The sequence below is a fragment of the Nerophis ophidion genome, linkage group LG22, assembly GCF_033978795.1.
Source record: "Nerophis ophidion isolate RoL-2023_Sa linkage group LG22, RoL_Noph_v1.0, whole genome shotgun sequence".
Taxonomy (NCBI): domain Eukaryota; kingdom Metazoa; phylum Chordata; class Actinopteri; order Syngnathiformes; family Syngnathidae; genus Nerophis; species Nerophis ophidion.
This window is the reverse complement of record NC_084632.1, coordinates 20,112,205-20,136,677: the sequence shown is the minus strand read 5'-3', so window position 1 is coordinate 20,136,677 and position 24,473 is coordinate 20,112,205. Positions and strand designations below refer to the sequence as shown.

The window sequence follows — 24,473 nt, the reverse complement described above, 5'->3', positions numbered from 1 at the left end:
GAGCGGTCGAGCGAGTCACAAGCCGAAAAAAAAAGAAGAAAATTAATAATATATATATATATATTTTTTTTTTTGTGGCGGCCGTAATTTTTTCGTTGCGGGCCGCCACAAATAAATAAATGAATGTGTGGGAATGCCTGCTATGTGTCATACTTGATCATTTCGCGATATTGCCATATTTTTGCTGAAAGGATTTAGTAGAGAACATTGACGACAAAGTTCGCAACTTTTGGTCGCTAATAAAAAAAGCCTTGCCTTTACCGGAAGTAGCAGACGATGTGCGCATGACGTCACGGGTTGTAGGGCTCCTCACATCCTCACGTTGTTTATAATCAAAGCCACCAGCAGCAAGTGCAATTCGGACCGAGAAAGCTACGCGTTCCCCATTCATTTGAGCGGAGATGAAAGATTCGTGGATGAGGAAAGTTAGGGTGAAGCACTAAAAAAATTAAAATAAAAAGAACAAAGAAAATGTGATGGCTCCAGGCGATGGCATTGTGAGCGATTCAGATGTTATTAGACACATTTACTGGGATAATTCTGGAATAATTCTGGAAAATCCCTTATCTGCTTATTGTGTTAATAGTGTTTTAATGAGATTATAAAGTAATACCTGAAAGTCGGAGGGCTGCGGTGAACGCCAGTGTCTCTCAAAGAAGCCAATGGAGGAGCCAAGATCACAGCTGCTTTTTTGACAGCTACAGGAGGTCGCATAATCCACTCAAGTCTCCCATAAGAGCCGACTTAATATCACAATTTTTCCATCTAAAACTTGCTGGTTGACGTAGAGAAACATGTTCGCTTGACCGCTCTGTGTTGAAGCTTCACAACAAACAATGAAACACTGGCTGTGTTTTGGTGCTAAAGGCAGCTGCTATCCACCGCTTTCCACCAACAGCATTCTTCTTTATAGTCTCCATTATTAATTGAACAAATTGCAAAAGATTCAGCAACACAGATGTCCAAATTACTGTGTAACTATGCGATGAAATGACACGACTTTTAGCCGTAAGTGGTGCTTGGTTAATATATCCCCTACAACCCGAGACGTCACAAAAACGCGTCATCATACGCGTCATCATTCCGCAACGTTTTCAACAAGAAACTCTGCGGGAAATTTAAAATTGTAATTTAGTAAACTAAACCGACCGTATTGGCATGTGTTGCAACGTTAATATTTCATCATTGATATATAAACTATCAGACTGCATGGTCGGTAGTAGTGGGTTTCAGTAGGCCTTTAATCCTAACCTTTTTCATACCACAGCAATTTTATCCTATTTCCTTGGTCTGTGTAACATAACAGTGAAGAAATAAATAATAAATAAATGCTATACCATAGTAAGTAAACATATTAAATACATAAATAATCTTTATCTCACTAAAAAAAATTACAGCGATTTTGAAATTGGAGGGGACACCAATCACAGCCGCAAAAAAACCCCAACATATCTATATATTTATGGATGTAACGATATGTACATTTCGTATAATGTGCTCAAAGAGTATATAGACACACACTAAATAAAATCTTTTGACAATGTTATTAGTTTTTTAAATAACTAAAATAAAAAACACCCACTGTTAGAAAAAACACTATGTTGTATGATTTATGTTTAATGTGGCCCTATTGTGTGAATTTGAGGCGACCCCAAAAGGGACAAGCGGTAGAAGATGGATGGATGTTTAACTGATAGTGTTCCAGTCTTAGTATTATATCTGTTTTAATGGTTAAGCTTTTATTGTTTTAAATATTAGTTTGTACTGTAGCACTTTAAAGTGTAACTGCACTTTTTAATTTTTGCCTATCATTCACAATGGTTGTGTAATACAAGAACACATAATTATGCCTTTTCTTTTTTTGTGCATTCTAATTTGTATGATACGGCGAGTACGAGGTGGCTAACAATGAAGCTAATGGGCGTCATCTATTGCGCTGGTAATGCCTTCTAAAAAAGATTTGCATATTAAGTATTAGCGCTGTTGTTGTTATACCGTAAATGGTAATCTAGAGGAACTACTTTTAGCAGCACCATAATGGCAAAGAGGTGACTAGCTCATGCAGCTATTGACATACTGAGACGGTGAGCCACTGCATCGCATTTAAGTTGGTAAAAGTTCATTCTAAGTTATAAATCATGTCTCTCACTCTTATAATAGAAGTTTGTGGCGATAAACTAAGATGTTGGTAAACTTTTACATTAAACTTTTACATACGGCGTGGCGCAGTGGGGAGAGTGGCCGTGTGCAACCCGAGCGTCCCTGGTTCAATTCCTACCTAGTACCAACCTTGTCACGTCCGTTGTGTCCTGAGCAAGACACTTCACCCTTGCTCCTGATGGGTGCTGGTTGGCGCCTTGCATGGCAGCTCCCTCCATCAGTGTGTGAATGTGTGTGTGAATGGGTAAATGTGGAAGTAGTGTCAAAGCGCTTTGAGTACCTTGAAGGTAGAAAAGCGCTATACAAGTACAACCCATTTATCATTTATTTAAACTTAGACCTAGAGATCGCAAGAGAGAGTCATATGCGATTATGATTGAAAGGGCTGTTTGCAACATTTGCACAAATGTGTATAGGGTGCCAAGTTTCCAATGTGTTTACAACATAGCCCGCCCTCTTATGGCTTCTCCTATGTAATGAATAATTACATACATATGTAACACATGCATGCGCAATAGCTCTAGATGTTGTTAGTTAATAATAGCAATTTGGATAGTTAGTGTTAATCGTCATTGAATTTATATTTTATAACAACAAAATGACTGCAAATAGTTTGTTGCTTCTCTTGAACTGCTTTTGTATGTGTGCATGTGCTACCTGCATGTACGTGTTGACGAGACAGTGTGAGAGACCGCTGTAAACACCAATCATTTTATTCGGCAAGCATTTTTATTACATAATTTGTGATTGTGAAAATTCTAGACAATTGTCTAACAAATGTGTACAATTAAGCCACTGATTGTAACATAAGCTAGCCGGTGGTGTTCTTATTATTATTTTTTTTTAAATGTTACTGTGAGTAAGTTGCAAACCGCACCTTTGAGTCTTCATCTAAACGGGAAGATATATACATCCTGGCATACCAGTGAGAGCTGACATTGTACAGTGAGTGATTATTTTATTATGTTCGTAGTTTGTATTTGTTGTTTAGAACTTAGCAATACTGCTACTTGCTGGATTTTTTGATCACTCAGCTTCTACAGCAGGGGTGTCAAACTCAAATATAGAATGAGCCAAAATTTAAAACTGAACAAAGCCGCGGGCAAAGGGTTAACAAATTAATCTTTTAATAGGGACCCAAACAAGTTTTGCATTGAATATCGGGTTTCAAATAATAATAATAATTAAAAAATATTAAAAAATGCCTCTTTTCTATTTGCAGCCTTCTGAGGTAAATATCAAAATAAACTTTTGCCACGGGCTAATAATAAATTTGAAAATAAAATAACTATAATGACTTAATCAAAAATTCAAGCCTTGAAGTAGCAAAAGAAAGTGCATGAACAAAACGTTAATTATTGCTTAGTTTGCTACACTGATTTGCTTTAACACTCAATATGGAACAAGCAATGCTTAAATAACTTAATGGTGCATAATCAACTTTCAAAAAACAAACGAAAAAACATGTTTGTTATATTGAATAAAATGTAAATAAAAATTTGAATGCCTCTTTTCTATTTGCAGCCTTCTGAGGTAAATATCAACATTAACTTTTTCCACAGGCTAAAAAATTTGAAAATAAAATAACATAATGTTGGTTCACAGTGTGGTGCATATTTGTAGCAGTGTTAAAGTTGTTTATACGGCCACCCTTAGTGTGACCTGTATGGCTGTTGACCAAGTAAGCCTTGCATTTGCTTGCAAGTGTGTAAAAGCCGCATATATAATGTGACTGCGTCGGCACGCTGTTTGTATGGCGGATAAGCGGACGTGACGACAGGTAGTAGAGAACATTAAAGGCAGTGCCTTCAATTCACGCCCTCAATATTGTTGTCCGGGTGGAAATCGAGAGAAATTCGGAAGAATGGTTGCCCCGAGAGATTTTCAGGAGGGTCACAGAACTTTGGGAGTCTCCCGGTAAAATCGGGAGTGTTGGCAAGTAAGAGTATTAGCGGTGAATGCGGTGTTACAGCTGCACCACTGCTTTATAATACTGGCAGGCCAACTCTAATCTTAATTTGATATTGCCTCAAGGACCAAATGAAATTACACGGCGGGCCAGAGTTTGACAACCCCATGTTCTACAGCTTGTAGCTCATCCAGCGTGTATTGAGGTTCAAAAAGTTCTGGATCATCTTTTGTCCGTAAGTACTCATTGTCTCTGGAAGGAAATAGCTAGTGTTGTAATGCATTTGTGAAATTAATGCGGCATTGTATGCATAAAATGACCAGAATATGTAAAACAGGATATTATGAATGTGCTTGTTACTACATTACATTTATACTTACAGCGTGTATATAAAATGTTAGAGCGAATATCATTTGCTCGATTGTTAGCTGACTTCTGCTAGCCTGTAGAATGCATAAAAAAAAGAAAACCATATATGTGCTTGTTTCACAAAATGATTTTGCATGATAAACACACTTCTAACAAAAGTGCAGTTTCTCTTTAAGATTAATTTATAATAAGTGTGTAACAAAAAAAAACTATGATGATCAGTTATGGCAGGCGTTGTGTTACAGTCTGTTCAGCGGTACTTGAACGCACCGTAAAAACACCTCCGTCTTGTAAACCCCGAGGCTAAGAGCACAAGTTGTTGGTTCAATGTGCCCAATTGAATATTTTAGTTGCTCAGATAGCAATGTGTTTATGTAAGTTTAGATTGGTGTATGTTGTTTATTAAAGGTGTGGTATTGTGATTTTTTTTCTATATTTAAAGCACTTTTTTGTGGTTTACATAACATGTAATGGTGGTTCTTTGGTCAAAATTTTGCAAAGATTGTGTTTCCAGACTGTTTTCAAGCCATTCCTTTCAGGGTGTGCAGTTTTGCGGGCGGTCTTATATACGTGGCTCTACAATGTCTTTTTCCCGACATCTTTGTTGTAGTTTTAGCGCTTCTATAGCCTACTGACAGATAAAGTTCAAACTACACACTACTTTGTATTACTAATGGCAAAAGTGGAGAATGAATGTTCATGTATAAGCGAGTCTGCCCCACATAAAGAGCGCAGCGAAAAAGAAGAAGCTTATTGACTACAGCGCCGTCTACAATGGTGAACTAGTGCAAAAACTTTGGGTAAATGTATACCATGTATGGATAATCAGATGATTGCACCGGTGTGAAAATCGTCACAAGACAGAGCAAATTCCAAATGCCTTGTTTAAGGGAAGAATGGAAGAAAGCCAGATTGTTTTGTGAATATCTCTGCAATGCCTACTAGATTTGATTTCAACTTTTCGGGACTTATGCAGCTCATAAATACTCAATAGCAGGTTCCAATAGGTAGGTAGGCTACCTATAATGGGGAAAGACGTTAATGTCTCTCGTTTTCATGTTAGCATTAAGCTAGTAAGCTGGCGCCAGTCAGTTTGTGAGTTTACCAAGTTGTAGTTATAAGTCATTTTTTTTTGATAACTTTAATTTAAACTGTAATACTCACAGTCTGGAGTTTTACTGCGGTTATCATTACTACTGGTTATCGTTAAATCGCTTATACATGTCTATATATACAGTGTGTATGTAAAAAAAAAAGTTATACATGTTTATATGTATATTTTTATTTACATATATATATATTTTGACAAATATATTTATATTTATGTATATGTGTGTGTGTATGTATGTATATATAAATATATATGTGTGTGTGTGTGTGTATATATATATATATATATATATATATATATATATATATATAATGTATATGTATGTATGTGTGTTTGTGTGTATATATGTATGTGTATATAAATATATATATATATATATATATACACAGTATATATATATATATATGTGTGTGTGTGTGTGTATATATATATATATATGTATTTTTATATATGTATATATATATATATATATATATATATATATATAAAATATACCGTATTTTTCGGACTATAAGTCGCAGTTTTTTTCATAGTTTGGCAGGGGGTGCGACTTATACTCAGGAGCGACTTATGTGTGAAATTATTAACACATTGCCGTAAAATATCAAATAATAATTTTTAGCTCATTCACGTAAGAGACTAGACGTATAAGATTTCATCGGATTTAGCGCTTAGGAGTGGCAGATTGTTTGGTAAACGTATAGCATGTTCTATATGTTATAGTTATTTGAATGACTCTTACCATAATATGTTACGTTAACATACCAGGCACCTTCTGAGTTGGTTATTTATGCGTCATATAACGTACACTTATTCAGCCTGTTGTTCACTATTCTTTATTTATTTTAAATTGCTTTTCAAATGTCTATTCTTGGTGTTGGGTTTTATCAAATAATTTTTCCCCAAAAATGTGACTTATACTCCAGTGCGACTTATATAGGTTTATTTCCTTCTTTATTATGCATTTTCGGCAGGTGCAACTAATACCCTGGAGCGACTTGTACTCCGAAAAATACGGTATATAGCTGTGTATGTATGTAAGTATGTATATGTACATACAAACTGATCAGTAGATTACTAAAATAATTGACAGCGTCAGCCCTACTACTCTCAAAAAGTTAAGGTTCGGGTTAAATGTCAGGGTGAACCTAAAATATTAACCTTTACTGGTTAACTTAAAGTTGTTGTTTGCGACAGATATGCAGCTGCCTAGAGCAGTGATTCCAAAACCCTGTGCCGCTGCAAATTAGTTTACCATAAGAGATTATTAGGTGTGCCACATGAAGTTATCCAATTTCATTTAATTAATCCAGAAACAATGTATTTACCCACAACAAAAGTAAACAAAAAGTAATAAAGTATATAAATGTTAGACATGGAATTTCAAAAGTAAGTGTAGAGAAAATAAAATTAATTTCACCTGTATTTTATGTTTAACCTGAAATCTGAGTATGATCCCTAACGTTTTGAGAGCAGCAACAACCCCTCCATATGTATACAGAGCGACAAGATAAAATAATGAAGGCTAATATACGGTACTATCCAACCTATCTTTCATACATGTTTGTTAATGTTTCCAAATGAAATTATTTAATTATGAGTTCTTTAGGTCACATTAATTTCCCTTGTCTAGCAGAACTAAAATCCCAACCTAATTCAGTTGAAAGTCTGAAGAAATTCACAGTTTTAGTCCAGGATCCCTTGTTCCACTCAAAGTGACAAGGCCTTTTTCTCTTCCAGAATGGCTAGCAAGAATAGCACCCTCCGCTGCACATTTTCAGCCCCCAGCCACAGTGCCACCCTCCTCCAGGGCTTGTCAGTATTGCGGTCTCAAGGGCAACTTCTTGATGTGGTGCTGGCCGTCAATGAGGAGCGTTTCCAGGTCCACAAAGCTGTGCTGGCCGCTTGTAGTGATTACTTCAGGTTAGTGTGGATCACAGGACTTCCTAGTGTCAGTATACATTTTCATTTCAAAGCACTTAGTCGATGCTTTCACTCCAAGCACCTTGCATGAGGCGCCAGTGCAGCCAGCTCTAAAGCCATTTGGTCAAGAGAGAAAGGTAACGCACTGGAAAATGTCAGACAACAAAATGTGAAAGGATGTTGGTTGGAACACATTCTAATCAGAGTAAATACTGTATTCGTAAAGAGGAACTGCTCTTTTTGGGGAATATTGCCTCTCAATGACAATGCCTACGTGAGACGAAAACACATTTCCTCTCCAGTGTGTTCTAAATAGTGAAGAAAACACTAGCATAAGGCAGCTAACAATTACAGGTTAAGAAATGTATCTTCTCCACTTATAAAGCTCTGTAAAAAAACACCCCCAAACCACTAATAACACTCTATTTACATGCCGTGACCTGCATATTAACGGAGCTATGGCAACTTTAATGTAAGCTGTAGCAACATTATTGTAACCTATAGCAAAATTATTTTAAGACCCAACATCGATAAACTACTTTTCTGGAGTAGTGTCACGTCGCCTTGCTCACACTGCTCCTCTGATCACAATCAAGGAGCCATCTACAGTTCTAGCGACTATCGAGCATGAACTGCGACGAACGCTGGTTGCCACCTGCCTTGAGATAGAGAAGGCGTTTGAGCTGATTTTGCTGCTGCTGTATTGCTTTGATTTTGGAAAAAAGTTAATGCTAGTTTATTAATCATGCCTCTCACATGTATAGCAGAAGGTTGTGGTACCAAGTGAGGACGGAGAATTATTCCGCATTTAGCATCTCAAGTAGATCACAGGTTCTGAAAGATACAACATCCCATCAGTCGGCATCATAGTGAGAGTGGACATTGTAAGTGACAGTTTTATGTTCTTATTTGCAATGTTTAGCGTATAGCAACAGTAGCGATCGTTGCAGATTTTATACCCATTACCTGTAGTCTATTGTTAGCTGCCTCTTACATGCAGGATTGTTATGCAAAAATAATAACAAAAAAGTGCAGTCAATTTTCAAATGTTTTGAAATATTTTAGTAGATGGAATAATTGTTGTACTGAAGAAAAAACAGCTATGGTACATAATGATGTATATGTAAATGAAGAAGGAAAAACTTGTAAAATATAAACAAAGTTAAAGTTGGTTTTACAATGGTACCTTGGTTTTTGTACACCTCACTTTTGGTATGAATGGGTTTTCAACAAAAATTTTTACCACCAGTTTTTATACTGTCCTGGTTATCGTACGGCTGAACATTGCGCATAACAAACTAGTTTCATAGCATCTCATTCTGCACAATAAGATGCAGATCTCCAAGGTTTCTCATTGTCATTTTCATTGACATCACATGTGGTCGTGAGTTTTTCCTTGCCCTTTTGTGGGATCTGAACCGAGGATGTCGTTGTGGCATGTGCAGCCCTTTGAGACACTTGTGATTTAGGGCTATATTAATAAACATTGATTGGAACATTGATTGATCTCGGTCGTTGCCAACGAAAGGCTTCTATGTCTATGGATTTTCTCATTCATCCAGGTCATTGGATTCTCATGGCATTCATTCGATTGCAACTGTACTGCTTGGTTTGTTTTAGAAAATGTTTTGCCTCTAATCCAAGTAGGCTTCATTAGTTCATGCTCATAGATTTAGATTGGTCAGTTTTGATTCTACTAGATCTTGTCCTACTTCTACAGCTTCAATTTCGCATGTAAAGCTGTAATTATTCTTTTTAAAACGTGTTTTGTGTTCACATTTTAGGGTGTTTGGATTGGAATAATTGGATTTGCGTAATTGGTTATGGGAACGGATGTTCTTCCGAATAAACTAGTCTTCGTTGGACCTTTTGGACCAGATTAGTAACAAAACCTGAGGTGCCACTGTACTTATGAATAGCATTATGGACTGGGCAAGATATAGTGAGGAGCTTGGTGTGTTGTGGGAAACCCCCTGTTTGTCTGGGCCCTTGGATGATTCAGAACAAGCTTGTCTGCCTTTTTTTCTCAATCCGTATGGTGGTCAATTATAGAGTAGGCTGATACCCGAAGGCACTGCCCTCTCTACTGTTTTCATATTAAAAGGGCTCTGATCTTGTTGTTGAAAGCAGTCTGTCTGAGTTCTGCATTCATCATGAGTATGTCTATGAAAGATTCACCCATTTCACTTGTTTTTGTGTTGCAGAGCCATGTTCACTGGAGGCATGAAGGAATCAAATCAAAATGCTATTGAGCTGAAAGGGCTGTCCGCCCGAGGGCTGAAGCATATTATAGACTTTGCTTACAGTGCAGAAGTCACTTTAGACTTGGACTGTATTCAAGATGTCCTTGGAGCAGCTGTCTTCCTCCAGATGGACCCTGTTGTGGAGCTCTGTGAGGAGTTCCTCCAGTCAGCGATGAATGTCAAGACATGCCTGCACATCGATAAGATGGCCACCACCTTCAGCTTGTCTTCCCTCAAGGCGTCGGTGGATGCCTTCACTTTTCGCCACTTTCTCCAAATAGCCGAGGAGGACGACTTTCTGCACATTCCTCTGGAGCGCCTCATCTTCTTTCTGCAGAGCAACAAGCTGAAGAACTGCAGCGAGATCGATCTCTTCCATGCTGCTATCCGATGGCTCCAACACGACGAGTCTCGCCGGACGGAAGCCAGCGACGTCCTCCGCCACGTGCGCTTCCCACTCATGCGTTCGTCCGAGCTGGTGGACAGCGTTCAGACGGTAGACATCATGGTAGAGGACGTGCTGTGCCGTCAATACCTCCTCGAGGCCTTCAATTACCAGATTCTTCCGTTCCGGCAGCACGAGATGCAGTCGCCGCGGACGAGCATCCGTTCTGACGTGTTGTCTTTCATCACCTTCGGCGGTACCCCGTACACTGACAACGATCGCACAGTGACCACCAAGGTGTATTATCTCCCTGACGTTGCTTCTCGCCAGTTCAAGGAGTTGACGGAGATGGACATGGGGTGCAGTCACGCCTGTGTCGCCGTGCTCGATAACTTTGTATACATTGTCGGCGGGCAGCATTTACAGTTTCGTAGCGGTGAAGGGGCCGTGGTCAGCTGTTTGCGCTTTGATCCGCACTTGAACCAGTGGCTGCGCATCCAACCGATGCAGGAGCCCCGGATCCAGTTTCAAGTCAGTGTCTTGAACGGTAAGATTTATGCCACTGGAGGGCGCAATCGATCCGGCAGCCTATCATCTGTAGAGCGTTACTGCCCAAAGAAAAATGAGTGGACCTTTGTGGAGCCTTTAAAACGCAGGATTTGGGGTCATGCAGGGACTCCCTGTGGAGAAAAGCTATATATCTCAGGGGGTTATGGCGTCTCTTTAGATGACAAGAAAACTCTTCACTGTTACGACCCAGAGGCCGACCAGTGGAACTTCAGAGCTCCCATGAATGAGCCTAGAGTGCTGCATGCCATGATCTGCAGTAAGGATCGGGTCTATGCTCTAGGTGGGCGCATGGACCACGTGGACCGTTGTTTTGACGTCCTAGCGGTGGAGTATTACAATCCGCAGAGTGACCAGTGGACCACCGTGAGCCCCATGAGAGCAGGGCAGTCTGAGGCTGGCTGCTGCTTACTGGACAATAAGATCTATGTCGTCGGAGGGTATAATTGGCACCTGAACAACGTCACTAGCATTGTACAGGTATACAACACAGAGACAGATGAGTGGGAGAGAGATTTGCACTTCCCTGAATCATTTGCCGGGATTGCTTGCACACCAGTTGTACTTCCACAGACACATGTAGAATATCTGACTTCTTGGCTGTGAAGACTTCACTGTGGTTCTCTTTTCGTGTGATTCCATCAACATCACAAGGTACTTTAGTTCTTCGCCTTCAAATTGACCACAGGACATTTTATTATTATGTGGCGTTCCATAGAAATTAACATGATTGTGTCTGAAAGCCTGTTAAGCAAGGGTTTATGACACTTCTATATAATACATTAGTGTTTGTTTATCACATGTACAGGTTAAACAAAACAAAAAATATATATATAAATATATTGTGCAACGTTTTTTCTATTCCAGCAATTAGATTTTTAAGGTGAAACTAAGAAATGACGTAGGCTCATAACATGCAACTCGGTCCGTGTACCCTTCCGTTCATTCTATTTCCAATTCTTAAAAGCAAATCAAAAACAAAATTAGGGCTTTTTCGATTTTTATTATATATGGCAGATTGGCATCAGTAAATTGGTCGTAGTGTGTGAATGTGAGTGTGAATGTTGTTTGTCTGTCTGTGTTGGCCCTGCGATGAGGTGGCAACTTGTCCAGGGTGTACTCCGCCTTCCCTCCGATTGTAGCTGAGATAGGCTCCAGCGACCCCGAAGGGAATAAGATGTAAAAAATGGATGGATGGGTGGATGGATGGATGGCAGATTTTAAAACAAACAAAAAAGGGTTGATTTTCATTAAAATATTGTCATAAAATTGGATTTTGTGCTGTTTTCCTTTTGTGAATTTTTATTTTTCTAGATAAACGCAAAAATCGAATATATGTTCATCCAAAATTCAAACAAGCGTGGTTATCTGTGTGATGACAAATTAGCTTTTCCTTTGTAGTTAGCATGTTTTTAGCAGAACGCTAACACCTTTGTTCAGCAGGAGTCCTATTGTCATTTTGAAAAAAGTGTCATTAAATACCTTTTGTTTCAGAAATAAAAAGAGTAAAAAATTGGCCGAAATGTGTTTTTTGATTTGCATTTAAGAATTGGCAGTGGAATGAATGGAAAGTACACATACCTAAAATACTGCTTCCGATTAAATTTGTCATCACACAGATAAACAAGCATTTTTGCATTTTGGATGAACATATATTTGATTTTTGTGTTTATCTGGAAAAATTTAAATCCATAAAAGGAAAAGGGCACAAAATCAAATTTATGGCGATATTTGAATGAAAATCAACACTTTTTCCTTTGTTTTAAAATCGGCCATATATAGCAAAAATTGAAAAACGGCCCTAATTTTGTTATTTGATTTGTGTTTCAGAATTGGAAATCGAACGCACCAAAAGTACAAAGACCCAACTTAAGCTTTCATTTGACATAATTTTGATGATGAAGACTCAAAGCTGGGTTTTCCAAACACTGTAAACCATAATCATCAAAATTATAACAAATAAAGGCTTGACATTCCTCACTTAGAATGTAATGAGAAAAGATCACATATTATGGTAAATGGGTTATACTTGTATTGCACTTTTCTACCTTCAAGGTACTCGAAGCACTTTTACACTATTTCCACATTCACCAATTCACACACACATTCACACACTGGGGCGGGAGCTGCTATGCAGGCCCTAACCACGACCCATCAGGAGCAAGGGTGAAGTGTCTTGCTCAAGGACACAATGCGGTTGGGAGAGTGACCATGCCAGCAACCAGATGTTTCCTGGTTCGAACCACAGCTTCCACCAACCTAGTCAGGTCTGTTGTGTCCTTGAGCAAGACACTTCACCCTTGCTTCCTGATTGGTCGTGGTAAGGCCCTTCCATGGCAGCTCCCGCCATCAGTGCGTGAATGTGTGTGTGAATGGGTGAATGTGGAAATGGTGTCAAAGTGCTTTGAGTGCCTTGAAAGTAGAAAAGTGCTATACAAGTATGACCATTTATTTGATAGAAACTGGGGATCGAACCAGGAACTCTCAGGTTGCTGGCACTATATTAGTTTCATGTTTGAAGTTGAATTGCTGACCTGAATGAACTTTTGCACGATACTTAATTGCTTTAGTTTCACCTGTATTACTTTTGATTATTTCACATTCGTTTTTGAACCATTTTAATATCAGTGGAAAATAAACTCCACCCAGTTATATTATCAGGACCTTAATTTTCCCTCGACACGTTTATCTTTTTTCTATTCTCAGCATTGAAATGAGACTCAACGGTGCAACTAAATGTTGCATATTTTAGTTGTACTGTATTCGAGTTTTGGGATTACAAACCTTTTTTATTGTTTGCTGTTTTATTTTGATCAACCAAATAACTGCAATTATATTTCAAGGTTTGTGGAATCTCCTCTTTGAGCTATCTTTGTGTACAACTCCTCAGTGTGTGTATTGTGGCAGCTACCTGACTCCTGTACTGTATATTTGCGTAAGTGTCCGCTCCTAAGTGCTTTTGTCTTGCGTACTAATCATCTCTTTTTTTTTTTCAAGCCTCATGGATATCCTCGTTGATTGTAGTAGTTTTACTTTTGAGTGGATGTTGTGACCTACTCAACTGACTTGTTTTGTTTTGTCCCTTGGAACCGTTTCTCAAATGTATTTTCTGCTGCAGTATTGCCCTTATTACTGCTGACTGAAACATGATTGTTGTATTTAACTCTCTTGCAGGAATATGTGTGAAGTTTTCCTGATCAGGAAATATACCGGCTGGAAGCGGCTAAGCATGTATGTACATTGTAATGTGGGCTCCGCCCTTTCAAGTAAAAGAAGCACACTCTTTAATGACATGCAAGATAAGGGATCTGCAGCCATCGGAATGTAGTTATATGTGTGGCTCTAAGTGCATATTTTAATAAAAACTTGTATCAGGTTTTAAAATGTGCTTGTGCTATCTTTGTGGTCTGGATGTGATTTAGTATAAAACTTAAAGGCCTACTAAAATGAGATTTTCTTTTTTAAACGGGGATAATAGGTCCATTCTATGTGTAATACTTGATCATTTCGCGATATTGACATATTTTTGCTGAAAGGATTTAGTAGAGAACATCCATGATAAAGTTCGCAACTTTCGGTGCTAAGACAAATGCCCTGCCTCTATTGTAAGTCGCAGACGATGACGTCGCAAGTGTGGGGGCTCCTCACATATTCACATTGTTTATAATGGTAGCCTCCAACAAAAAGTGCTATTCAGACCGAGAAAATGACAATTTCCCCATTAATTTGAGCGAGTATGAGAGATTCGTGTTTGAGGATATTGATAGCGACGGACTAGAAAAAAGACAAAAACACGATTGGGACGGATTCTGATGTTTTTAGACACATTTAATAGGATAATTCTGGGAAATCCCTTATCTTTCTATTGTGTTACTAGTGTTTTAGTGAGTTAAATAGTACCTGATAGTTGGAAGGGTGTCTCCACGGGTGTCTTGACGCGCAGTGTCTCAGAGGAGACGACGGCAGCTGCATGGACGACACAAGCTCAGCTTTTCTCCGGTAAGATGCGACTTTTTAACCACAATTTTCCTACCGTAACCTGCTGGTTGACATTCCGTCTTGATTCATGTTGGCTTCACCGCGCTCTGATCCATAGTAAAGTTTCACCTCCAGGAATTTTAAACAAGGAATCACCGTGTGTTTGTGTGGCTAAAGGCTAAAGCTTCCCAACTCTATCTTTCTACTTTGACTTCTCCGGTATTAATTGAACAAATTGCAAAAGATTCAGCAACACAGATCTCCAAAATACTGTATAATTATGCCGTTAAAGCAGACGACTTTTAGCTGTGTGTGTGTGTGTGTGTGTGTGTGTGTGTGTGTGCAGCGCTCATACTTCCTAAAAACCCGTGACGTCTTGCGTACACGTCCTCATTCCATGATGTTTCCAGGACGAAACTCCCGGGAAATTTAAAATTGTAATTTAGTAAGCTAAAAAGGCCGTATTGGCATGTGTTGCAATGTTAATATTTCATCATTGATGTATAAACTATCAGACTGCGTGGTCGGTAGTAGTGGGTTTCAGTAGGCCTTTAATGCTCTTTTCCATAGGCAACATCATACATTCTGTATTTGTCTCCACTTTCTACAGACTGTGGTACTGTACACTGATATTACTCTACACCTGTTACAATATCTACAATAAAAGGACTCTAGCGTTTGATATTACCATTGGATTTTCAATACATTTACAGCTAGAAAGCAACTGCTGACTTCACAGCTCGATATGGTACCCATGTCAGAATGATGATGAAAAATGACGTTTAAAGGCCTACTGAAACCCACTACTACCGACCATGCAGTCTGATAGTTTATATATACATGATGAAATATTAACATTGCAACACATGCCAATACGGCCAATTTAGTTGACTAAATTACAAATTTAAATTTTGCACGGAGTTTCCTGTTGAAAACGTCGCGGAATAATGACGCGTGTTTGTGACGTTATTGGTTGGAGGGGACATATTAGCCCAGCACTAGTTGCGGCTAAAAGTTGTCGCTTTTCATCGTGCAATTACACAGTATTTTGGACATATGTGTTGCTGAATATTTTGCAATTTGATCAGTTAATAATGGAGAAGTCAAAGTAGAAAGATGGAGATGGGAAGCTTTAGCCTTTAGCCACACAAACACACGGTGTTTCCTTGTTTAAAATTCTTGAAGGTGAAGCTGTACTATGGATCAGAGCGGTCAAGCGAACATGGTTCCCGACCGCTTGTCAACCGGCAGGTTTTGGAGAGAAAATTGTGGGAAAAAGTCGCCTCTTACCGGAGATCAGCGGAGTTTCTGTCCTGCTGCAGCTTTGTGACTTCTCTCAGAGACCGGCGTCAACACACCCGTGGACACACACCTCCGACTATCAGGTACTATTTAACTCACTAAAACATTAGCAACACAAGAGAAAGACAAGGGATTTCCCAGAATTATCCTTGTAAATGTGTCTAAAAACATCTGAATCCATCCCAATGCAATCACCTTTTTTTTTATTTTTACTTTGTTTTTTTTTTTTTCTAGTCTTTCACTCTAAATTTCCTCATCCACGAATCTTTCACCCTCGCTCAAATTAATGGGGAAATTGTCGCTTTCTCGGTCCAAATAGCTCTTGCTGCTGGAGGCTCGCATTATAAACAATGTGAGGAGCTCTCATACCCGTGACGTCATCGTCTGCTACTTCCGGTACAGGCAAGGCTTTTTTATTAGCGACCAAAAGTTGCAAACTTTATCGTCGATGTTCTCTACTAAATCCTTTCAGCAAAAATATGGCAATATCGCGAAATGATCAAGTATGACACATAGAATGGACCTGCTATCCCCGTTTGAATAAGAAAATCTAATTTCAGTAGGCCTTTAACCGCATTGTTTATATTTTCCAATAATTGTGGCATTTAAAGCCAATAATCAACCTATAAATCAACCCTTGTAATTGTAAACCAAAATGGAACCACAAAAAAAAAAATTAGACCACAGGTGTTAGGCCCGGGGGCCAGATTTGGCCAGCCACATTAATTTACATGGCCTGCTTAAGCCTGGAAAAATATGCATCAATAAAGTACTTTTTTAATGTATTTTTTCATTGTATTTTGACAAAACAAAAATAATGTTGTATTTGCCAATGCATATCTTCCATCCAATATTCCATATTTTTCATTCTCATTGTTGCTTTTTATTTTTATTCTTATTGTAATATTTTTCTATTTTGTTTCCATTCATACCGCCATTATTTACTTGTTAAATTCGATCTGAATTCTGTACACTGCGGCTGGAATTTAAAGTTTTCTGAGGGAACTCCCCTGAAGGAATCAATAAAGTACTATCTATCAATCCATCCATCCATTTTCTTCTGCTTTTCCGAGGTTGGGTCGCGGGGGCAGTAGCCTAAGCAGGGAAGCCCAGTCTACCCTCTTCCCCAGCCACTTCGTCCAGCTCCTCCTGGGGGATCCCGAGGCGTTCCCAGGCCAGCCGGGAGACAGTCTTCCCAACGTGTCCTGGGACTTCCCCGTGGCCTCCTGCCGGTCACACGTGCCCCTTAAAACCTCCCGAGGGAGGCGTTCGGGTGGCATCCTGACCAGATTCCCAAACCAACTCATCTGGCTCCTCTCGATGTGGAGGAGCAGCGGCTTTACTCTGAGTTCCGCCCGGATGACAGAGCTTCTCACCCTATCTCTAAGGGAGAGCCTCGCCACCCGGCATAGGAAACTCATTTCGGCCGCTTGTACCCGTGATTTTGTCCTTTCGGTCATAACTCAAAGCTTGTAAGGGATCGTAAGCTGATTATAATTGATTATATGTAATTTGAGTAATACTAATTTTCTGCAAATGTAAAAACAAATATGAATTTTGACTAAAGAATTGGTGCCGATGGAAACTAAGAAAAGGGATTTGGGTACACTATCTGGAGTACAGGGCCGGCGAGTGGGGGATCTTATGTCCGTGGATAATTCCTCTGGCAGGGGGCTCCCCTCGTCTCTTTTAATGCACAGCATAGGACACATAGCAAGAGTGGTCCTCAGGTCCTGTTGATCAGGGCCCGTAGCTCCATAGCCACAGATCCACTTTTAACCACTAATATCACAGTCAAAATGAAAGCTTGTTCCCATAGGCACCATAAACTGTTAATAATGTTTAGACAAAAGTGTATATTATATATACTATTATATATATAATACTTATATAGGTGTGTGTGTGTGTGTATTTTGGGTATATGCATGTGTGTATGTATGTGATTGTGTGTGTATATGTATATATATATATATATATACGTATATATATATATATATATAAATTGTATATATGTGTGTGTACATATGTATATATGTGTGTGTACATATGTATATATGTAAGTGTGTGAATTTAAATGTATTATATATTGACAATATATAGCAGCAACCACTGAATTGAATTATATTGTATATATTATTGTATTATATATTGTATATATATATTGTATATGTATAGGGGTGGGACCTAATAAGTTTATTTCTTCCCACTCCCTTTTGAGCCAATCTTGACATCTACAAAAGATTAGTCACATGTAATGTTTTCAATGTAGGTGTAAAAATAATGTATCTATATATTTCTTTTGTATTTTATGTCATTCTCTTGTTTTGTTTGCATGGCTCAAAATAATCCATTCATTCATTCATTCATTCATTCATAAGCAGCACCATGTTCCTGGGGGTGCCGATAACTGACAATATGATCTGGTCCCTACACACCGGAGCTCTTGTAAAAAAAGAGCCTCAGCAGCACATGCCCCTCTTGCGTCAGGTGAAAAGAGCACAGCTCACTATCCCCATTCTCACCACTTTCTACAGAGGCACTATAGGGAGCCTGCTGACCAACTGCATCTCTGGCTGGACTGGAGCCGGCAGTGCCTCAGACAGGAAGTCTCTGCAGAGAGTGGTGAGGATGGCGGAAAAGATCATCAGGACTCCTCTTCCTCCTATCCAGGCAACCGCTAAAAGCTGCTGCCTGACCAGGGCTCAGAAAATCTGCATAGACTCCTCCCACCCCACCAAGAACTGTTTTCACTGCTGGACTCTAGAAAGAGGCTACGCAGCCCCCGTAGCAGAACCTCCAGGTTCTGTAACAGCTTCTTCCCTCCGGCCATAAGGCTCTTGAACGACAATCCCCTCAATTCCCCCCAAAAACGGATTAACTCGCTGGAATATATAAACAATATAACATACATCCATACACGTGGATGCATATGCAAAAGTGCAATATATTTATCTGTACAGTAATCTATTTATTTATATCTGCACCTTATTGAAGATTATAGAAGCATGTTAGTCCCATCTTAAAACTCATTTGTATACTCTAGCCTTTAAATAGACCCCCTTTTTAGACCAGTTGATCTGCCGTTTCTTTTCTTTTCCGCTCTGCCCCCCTCTCCTTTGTGGAAGGGGGGGGGGGGGCACAGGCCCGGTGGCCATGGATGAAGTGCTGGCTGTCCAGAGTCGGGACCCGGGGTGGATCGCTCGCCTGTGTATCAGTTGTGGACATCTCTGCGCTGCTGACCCGTCTCTGCTCTGGATGGTCTCCTGCTAGATCCACTATGGACTGGACTCTCACTGTTAAGTTAGATCCACTATGGACCGGACTCTCACTATTATGTTGGATTCATAATGGACTTGACTCTCACTATTATGTTAGATCCACTATGGACTGAACTTTCACAATATTATTCTAGACCCACTCGACATCCATTGCATCCGGTCTCCCCGAGACCTCTCCTAGGTTTCTCATAGTCATTCACATTGCATCGGTTGGGGACATCACCTGCGCTGCTGACCCGTCTCCGTTCGGGATGGTCTCCTGCTAGATCCACTATGGACTGGACTGTCACTATTATGTTAGATCCACAATGGACTGGACTCTCTCTGTTATGTTAGATCCACTATGGACTGGACTTTCACAATATTATTCTAGACCCACTCGACGTCCATTACATCCGGTCTTCCCGAGACCTCTCCTATGTTTGTCATAGTCATTCACATTGCATCGGTTGGGGACATCACCTGCGCTGCTGACCCGTCTCTGTTCGGGATGGTCTACTGCTAGATCCACTATGGACTGGACTCTCACTGTTAGGTTAGATCCACTATGGACTGGACTCTCACTATTATGTTAGATCCACAATGGACTTGACTCTCACTATTATGTTAGATCCACTATGGACTGGACTTTCACAATATTATTCTAGACCCACTCGACGTCCATTGCATCCGGTCTCCCCGAGACCTCTCCAAGGTTTTTCATAGTCATTCACATTGCATCGGTTGGGGACATCACCTGCGCTGCTGACCCGTCTCCGTTCGGGATGGTCTCCTGCTAGATCCACTATGGACTGGACTCTCACTGTTGGGTTAGATCCACTATCGACTGGACTCTCACTATTATGTTGGATCCACAATGGACTTGACTCTCACTATTATGTTAGATCCACTATGGACTGGACTTTCACAATATTATTCTAGACCCACTCGATGTCCATTGCATCCGGTCTCCCCGAGACCTCTCCAAGGTTTTTCATAGTCATTCACATTGCATCGGTTGGGGACATCACCTGCGCTGCTGACCCGTCTCCGTTCGGGATGGTCTCCTGCTAGATCCACTATGGACTGGACTCTCACTGTTAGGTTGGATCCACTATGGACTGGACTCTCACTATTATGTTAGATCCACAATGGACTGGACTCTCACTGTTATTTTAGATCCACAATGGACTGGACTCTCAGACTATTATGTTAGATGCACTATGGACTGGACTCTCACTATTATGTTAGATCCACAATGGACTGGACTCTCACTACTATCAAATTGTCAAATTATCGGCCCATTTCCAAATTACCTTTTGTTTCAAACATTTTGAAGAAATGTGTTTTGGCAAAACTGCAGCCTTTTTTTTTTTAGATAAAAATAGCACTTTAGATCCATTTCAGTCTGAATATAAAGCTTTGCACAGTACTGAATCTGCACTTTTAAAGGTTTTTAATGATTTGCTTTTAACGTCTGTTTCTCGCAGCTCTGCCATTTTAGTGCTTTTAGATCTTACAGCTGCCTTTGACACCGTCGACCACACAATTCTTTTAGAGCGCCTGAGAGACTGTGTGAGTGTCAGGGGGACTGCATTACAGTGGTTCAGATCCTACCTGTCTGAGAGGTCCTTCTCTGTCAGGCTGGGGGACGCCACCTCTTCTTCTGCCCCGCTTTACTGTGGTGTCCCCCAGGGATCCATTTTAGGCCCCATCCTGTTTTCCTTATACATTCTCCCTCTTGGAGAGATTTTTAAGAAACAGGGAGGGTTTTATCACTTTTATGCAGATGACTTCCAAATTTATATGCCACAAATGAGGTCTTCTCCAAGGTTCTCATAGTCCTCATTGTCACTGGCATCCCACTGGGTGTGAGTTCTCCTTGCCCACTGGGTGTGAGTTTTCCTTACCCGGGGCGGTATAGCTCGGTTGGTAGAGTGGCCGTGCCAGCAACTTGAGAGTTGCAGGTTCGATTCCCGCATCCGCCATTCTAGTCACTGCCGTTGTGTCCTTGGGCAAGACACTTTACTCACCTGCTCCCAGTGCCACACACACTGGTTTAAATGTAACTTAGATATTGGGTTTCACTATGTAAAGCGCTTTGAGTCACTAGAGAAAAGCGCTATATAAATATAATCACTTCACTACCCTTATGCGGGTTCTTCCAAGGATGTCGTAGTGGTTTGTACAGTCCTTTGAGAGATTTGTGATTTAGGGCTATGTAAATAAACATTGATTGATTGATTCTTCAGAGTTTGCACTGGCTCCCTGTTCGTTTTAGAATTGATTTTAAAACATTGCGGTTTGTTTTTAAATCTTTACATGGACTGGCACCTCAGTATATCTCGGACCTCATCCAAATTTACACTCCTGCGCTCGCTCTGCAGTCTGAGAGCCAGCTCCAGCTTGTGGTGCCCAAGACGAGACTTAAGACCAGGGGAGATAGGGCCTCCTCTGTGGTCTGCCCTAAGCTCTAAAACACTCTGCCCCTTCATGATCTAACTGCTTCCACAGTGGAGGGTTTTAAGTCTTGTCTTAAGACCCACTTTTATTCTTTGGCTTTTAACAATATGTGAGTTGTGTGGTCCTCTGTTGTCAGTGTTTTTTTTAAAAACATTTTCTATTTTACTGTTTTAATTGCTTTTATCCTTTAAAAATGATTTTAATCATATTTATTTCATATTGGTTTTATATGTATTTATTTTTTGTTTTTATTCAGTCATTGGAGCATAATGTTTTTAACATGGCTGTGCAGCACTTTGGAAACGTTCTTGTTTAAATGTGCTATATAAAGTGGATTGGATTGGATACTATGTTAGATCCACCATGGACTGGACTTTCACAATATTATTCTAGACCAGGGGTGTCAAACGTACGGCCCGCGGGCCAAATCAGGCCCGCAAACAGGTTTTGTCCGGACCGCTGGATGAGTTTGCCAAGTATAACAATGAGCCAAAAAATTATGAATTAAACAGCTGTTCTAAATGTGTCCACTAGATGTTGCAATGGCAACTCTTTGTATCTTTGCAGATGAGCTACAAATGTAAAATATTGAAAATTAACGAACTACATAAAAAACATCCTGTTATTTGATTTGGATAATTTTTTATCTTTCATTATTGAAAATTAACACCAATGAGTTGACTGATGAACATGATCACATAAAGTTAAAGTTAAAGTACAAATGATTGTCACACTCACGAGGTGTGGTGAAATTTGTCCTCTGCATTTGATCCATACCCTTGTTCACCCCCTGGGAGGTGAGGGGAGCAGTGGGGAGCAGCAGTGCTGCGCCCAGGAATCATTTTTCGTGATTTAAACCCCAATTCCAACCCCTTGATCCTGAGTGCCAAGCAGCTGAGGTAATGGGTCCCATGTTATTAATTCCGATCGTATGAAAAAACACAAATAAAAAGGTACAATACTATTAACCACAACATGTAAGTGTCAGGCTTGGACTTGGTCTTGGTTTGTTTTCCCGAGGTGCAAAGCGAATGGAGTGGAAACGGCATGAAGGTAAAGACATCTTTATTTCAACACTAAAACTAAAAACATGAACAAACGAAAAGCGCACACAATGGCGGTACAAAAAACTGGGCTATGAAACAAAAGATTAGCACAAAGGCTATAAACTATAAACATGAAACAAAAACTCTTGTGCTATGGCATGAATGACAAAAATTTACGTGGACAAAATGAACAGCATAGCATGAAGCAGATAATCAAGGTCGTGAAGGAGGTGATGTTGCCAGCCTGACTAACTGGTAACTGTGGCTTAAATAATGAACATAAGTGAAAACAGGTGTGAGACAAGACAGGTGAACTTGATTGGTTGTCATGGTAACAAAACAGGGAGTGAAAAAAAAAGGAACTTAGAGTCCAAAAACACCTGGTATTCCTAGGCAGTCTCCCATCCAAGTACTAACCAGGCCAGACACTGCTTAGCTTTGAGAACAGATAAGATTGGGGATGCTCAGGGCAATATGGCCATATGAAACTCATGATCAGATATGACAGAAAACTAAATCAGTTGGCATTGTAACACAAACAAGGAAATGCAAAACAGAACTAAATGTCGCCAAAACTAAACATAGCATGACCAAAACAAAACATGAACCATAGGCGTGACAGTAAGTGTAAAAAAAAAAAAAAAAAGATCATTTCTACATTTTCAGAATGTGCACTCTTGTTCTGTTTTTAAACAAATAAAACAATCTGATGTTTGTCTATATTTTCAAGTTATCCTGCTGTAATTTTCACAGTCCAGCCCACTTGGGAGTAGATTTTTCTCCATGTGGCCCCCGATCTAAAATGAGTTTGACACCGCTGTTCTAGACCCACTCGACGTCCATTGCATCCGGTTTCCCCGAGACCTCTCCAAGGTTTCTCATAGTCATTCACATTGACATCCCACTGGGTTGTGAGTTTTTCCTTGCCCTTATGTGGGATCTGAACCGAGGATGTCGTTGTGGCTTGTAAAGCCCTTTGAGACACTTGTGAATTAGGGCTGTATAAATAAACATTGATTGATTGCTCTTTTATCCCGCACTATATTGCAGAGGTAGGGAACCTATGGCTCGCGAGCCAGATGTGGCTCTTTTGATGACTGCATCTGGCTCTCAGATAAATCTTAGCTGACATTGCTTAACACGATAAGTAATTAATTCCACTTGTAGTCACAGTGTTAATAATAACGTTCAAAATATAAAACATTCTCATGCATTTTTATGTTCAAGAAGTTGCATTAATGGTAAGAAGTTATTGATTTATTATTGGTTAGTGTGGGGTTTGCCCTCCTGGGGGTTCTTCAGACCACCAAGCACCGACATGAGAGCCTGTTTCAGGGTTACAATATTGTTTTATTTTCAATAAGTCTCTCAGTTGCTTTCCAGCAATTGTATTTTTCTTTTTCGTTCTCGCTCGCAATCTGGCTCCAGCCCCAACCCCGTTTCTCCTCCTGGCTGCTGCTTATAACAGAGTGACAGATGATTAGATAACAAGGCCCAGGTGGGCCTCTGGGCACCTGTCGCTGATTACGAGGCCGGTCCTGGCACACCCCGCTTCGCTGCAGGCCCGCAGGTCACGCCCCCTCCACAATTAGCTTCAGAATAACAATGTTATTACAAGGAATAAGAGACCCATTATACTCTAGAAAGGTTAGTCTTACTTAAAAATGCACGTTTTTAGTTGTGTTCAGTGTTAAAAATATATTATATGGCTCTTACGTAAATACATTTTAAAATATTTGACTTCTTGGCTCTCTCGGCCA

General features: G+C 39.9%; 1 protein-coding gene across 5 annotated transcripts in view; it reads left to right on the top strand.

Moving 5' to 3' along the window:
- The window catches only part of klhl26 (kelch-like family member 26), a 147,603-nt gene extending 133,552 nt beyond the window's left edge, over positions 1–14,051 (top strand). For 2 of the 5 annotated variants that reach the window (XM_061883465.1, XM_061883463.1), the window contains 2 exons: positions 7,290–7,472; positions 9,677–14,051. In XM_061883465.1, coding sequence (XP_061739449.1) covers positions 7,290–7,472; positions 9,677–11,273 — 1,780 coding nt within the window. In that variant the 3' untranslated portion in view covers positions 11,274–14,051. The remainder of the gene's footprint in view (positions 1–7,289; positions 7,473–9,676) is intronic. The other 3 variants (XM_061883467.1, XM_061883466.1, XM_061883464.1) reach the window with 2 other exon arrangements.
- The last annotated feature ends 10,422 nt before the right edge of the window (positions 14,052–24,473 follow it).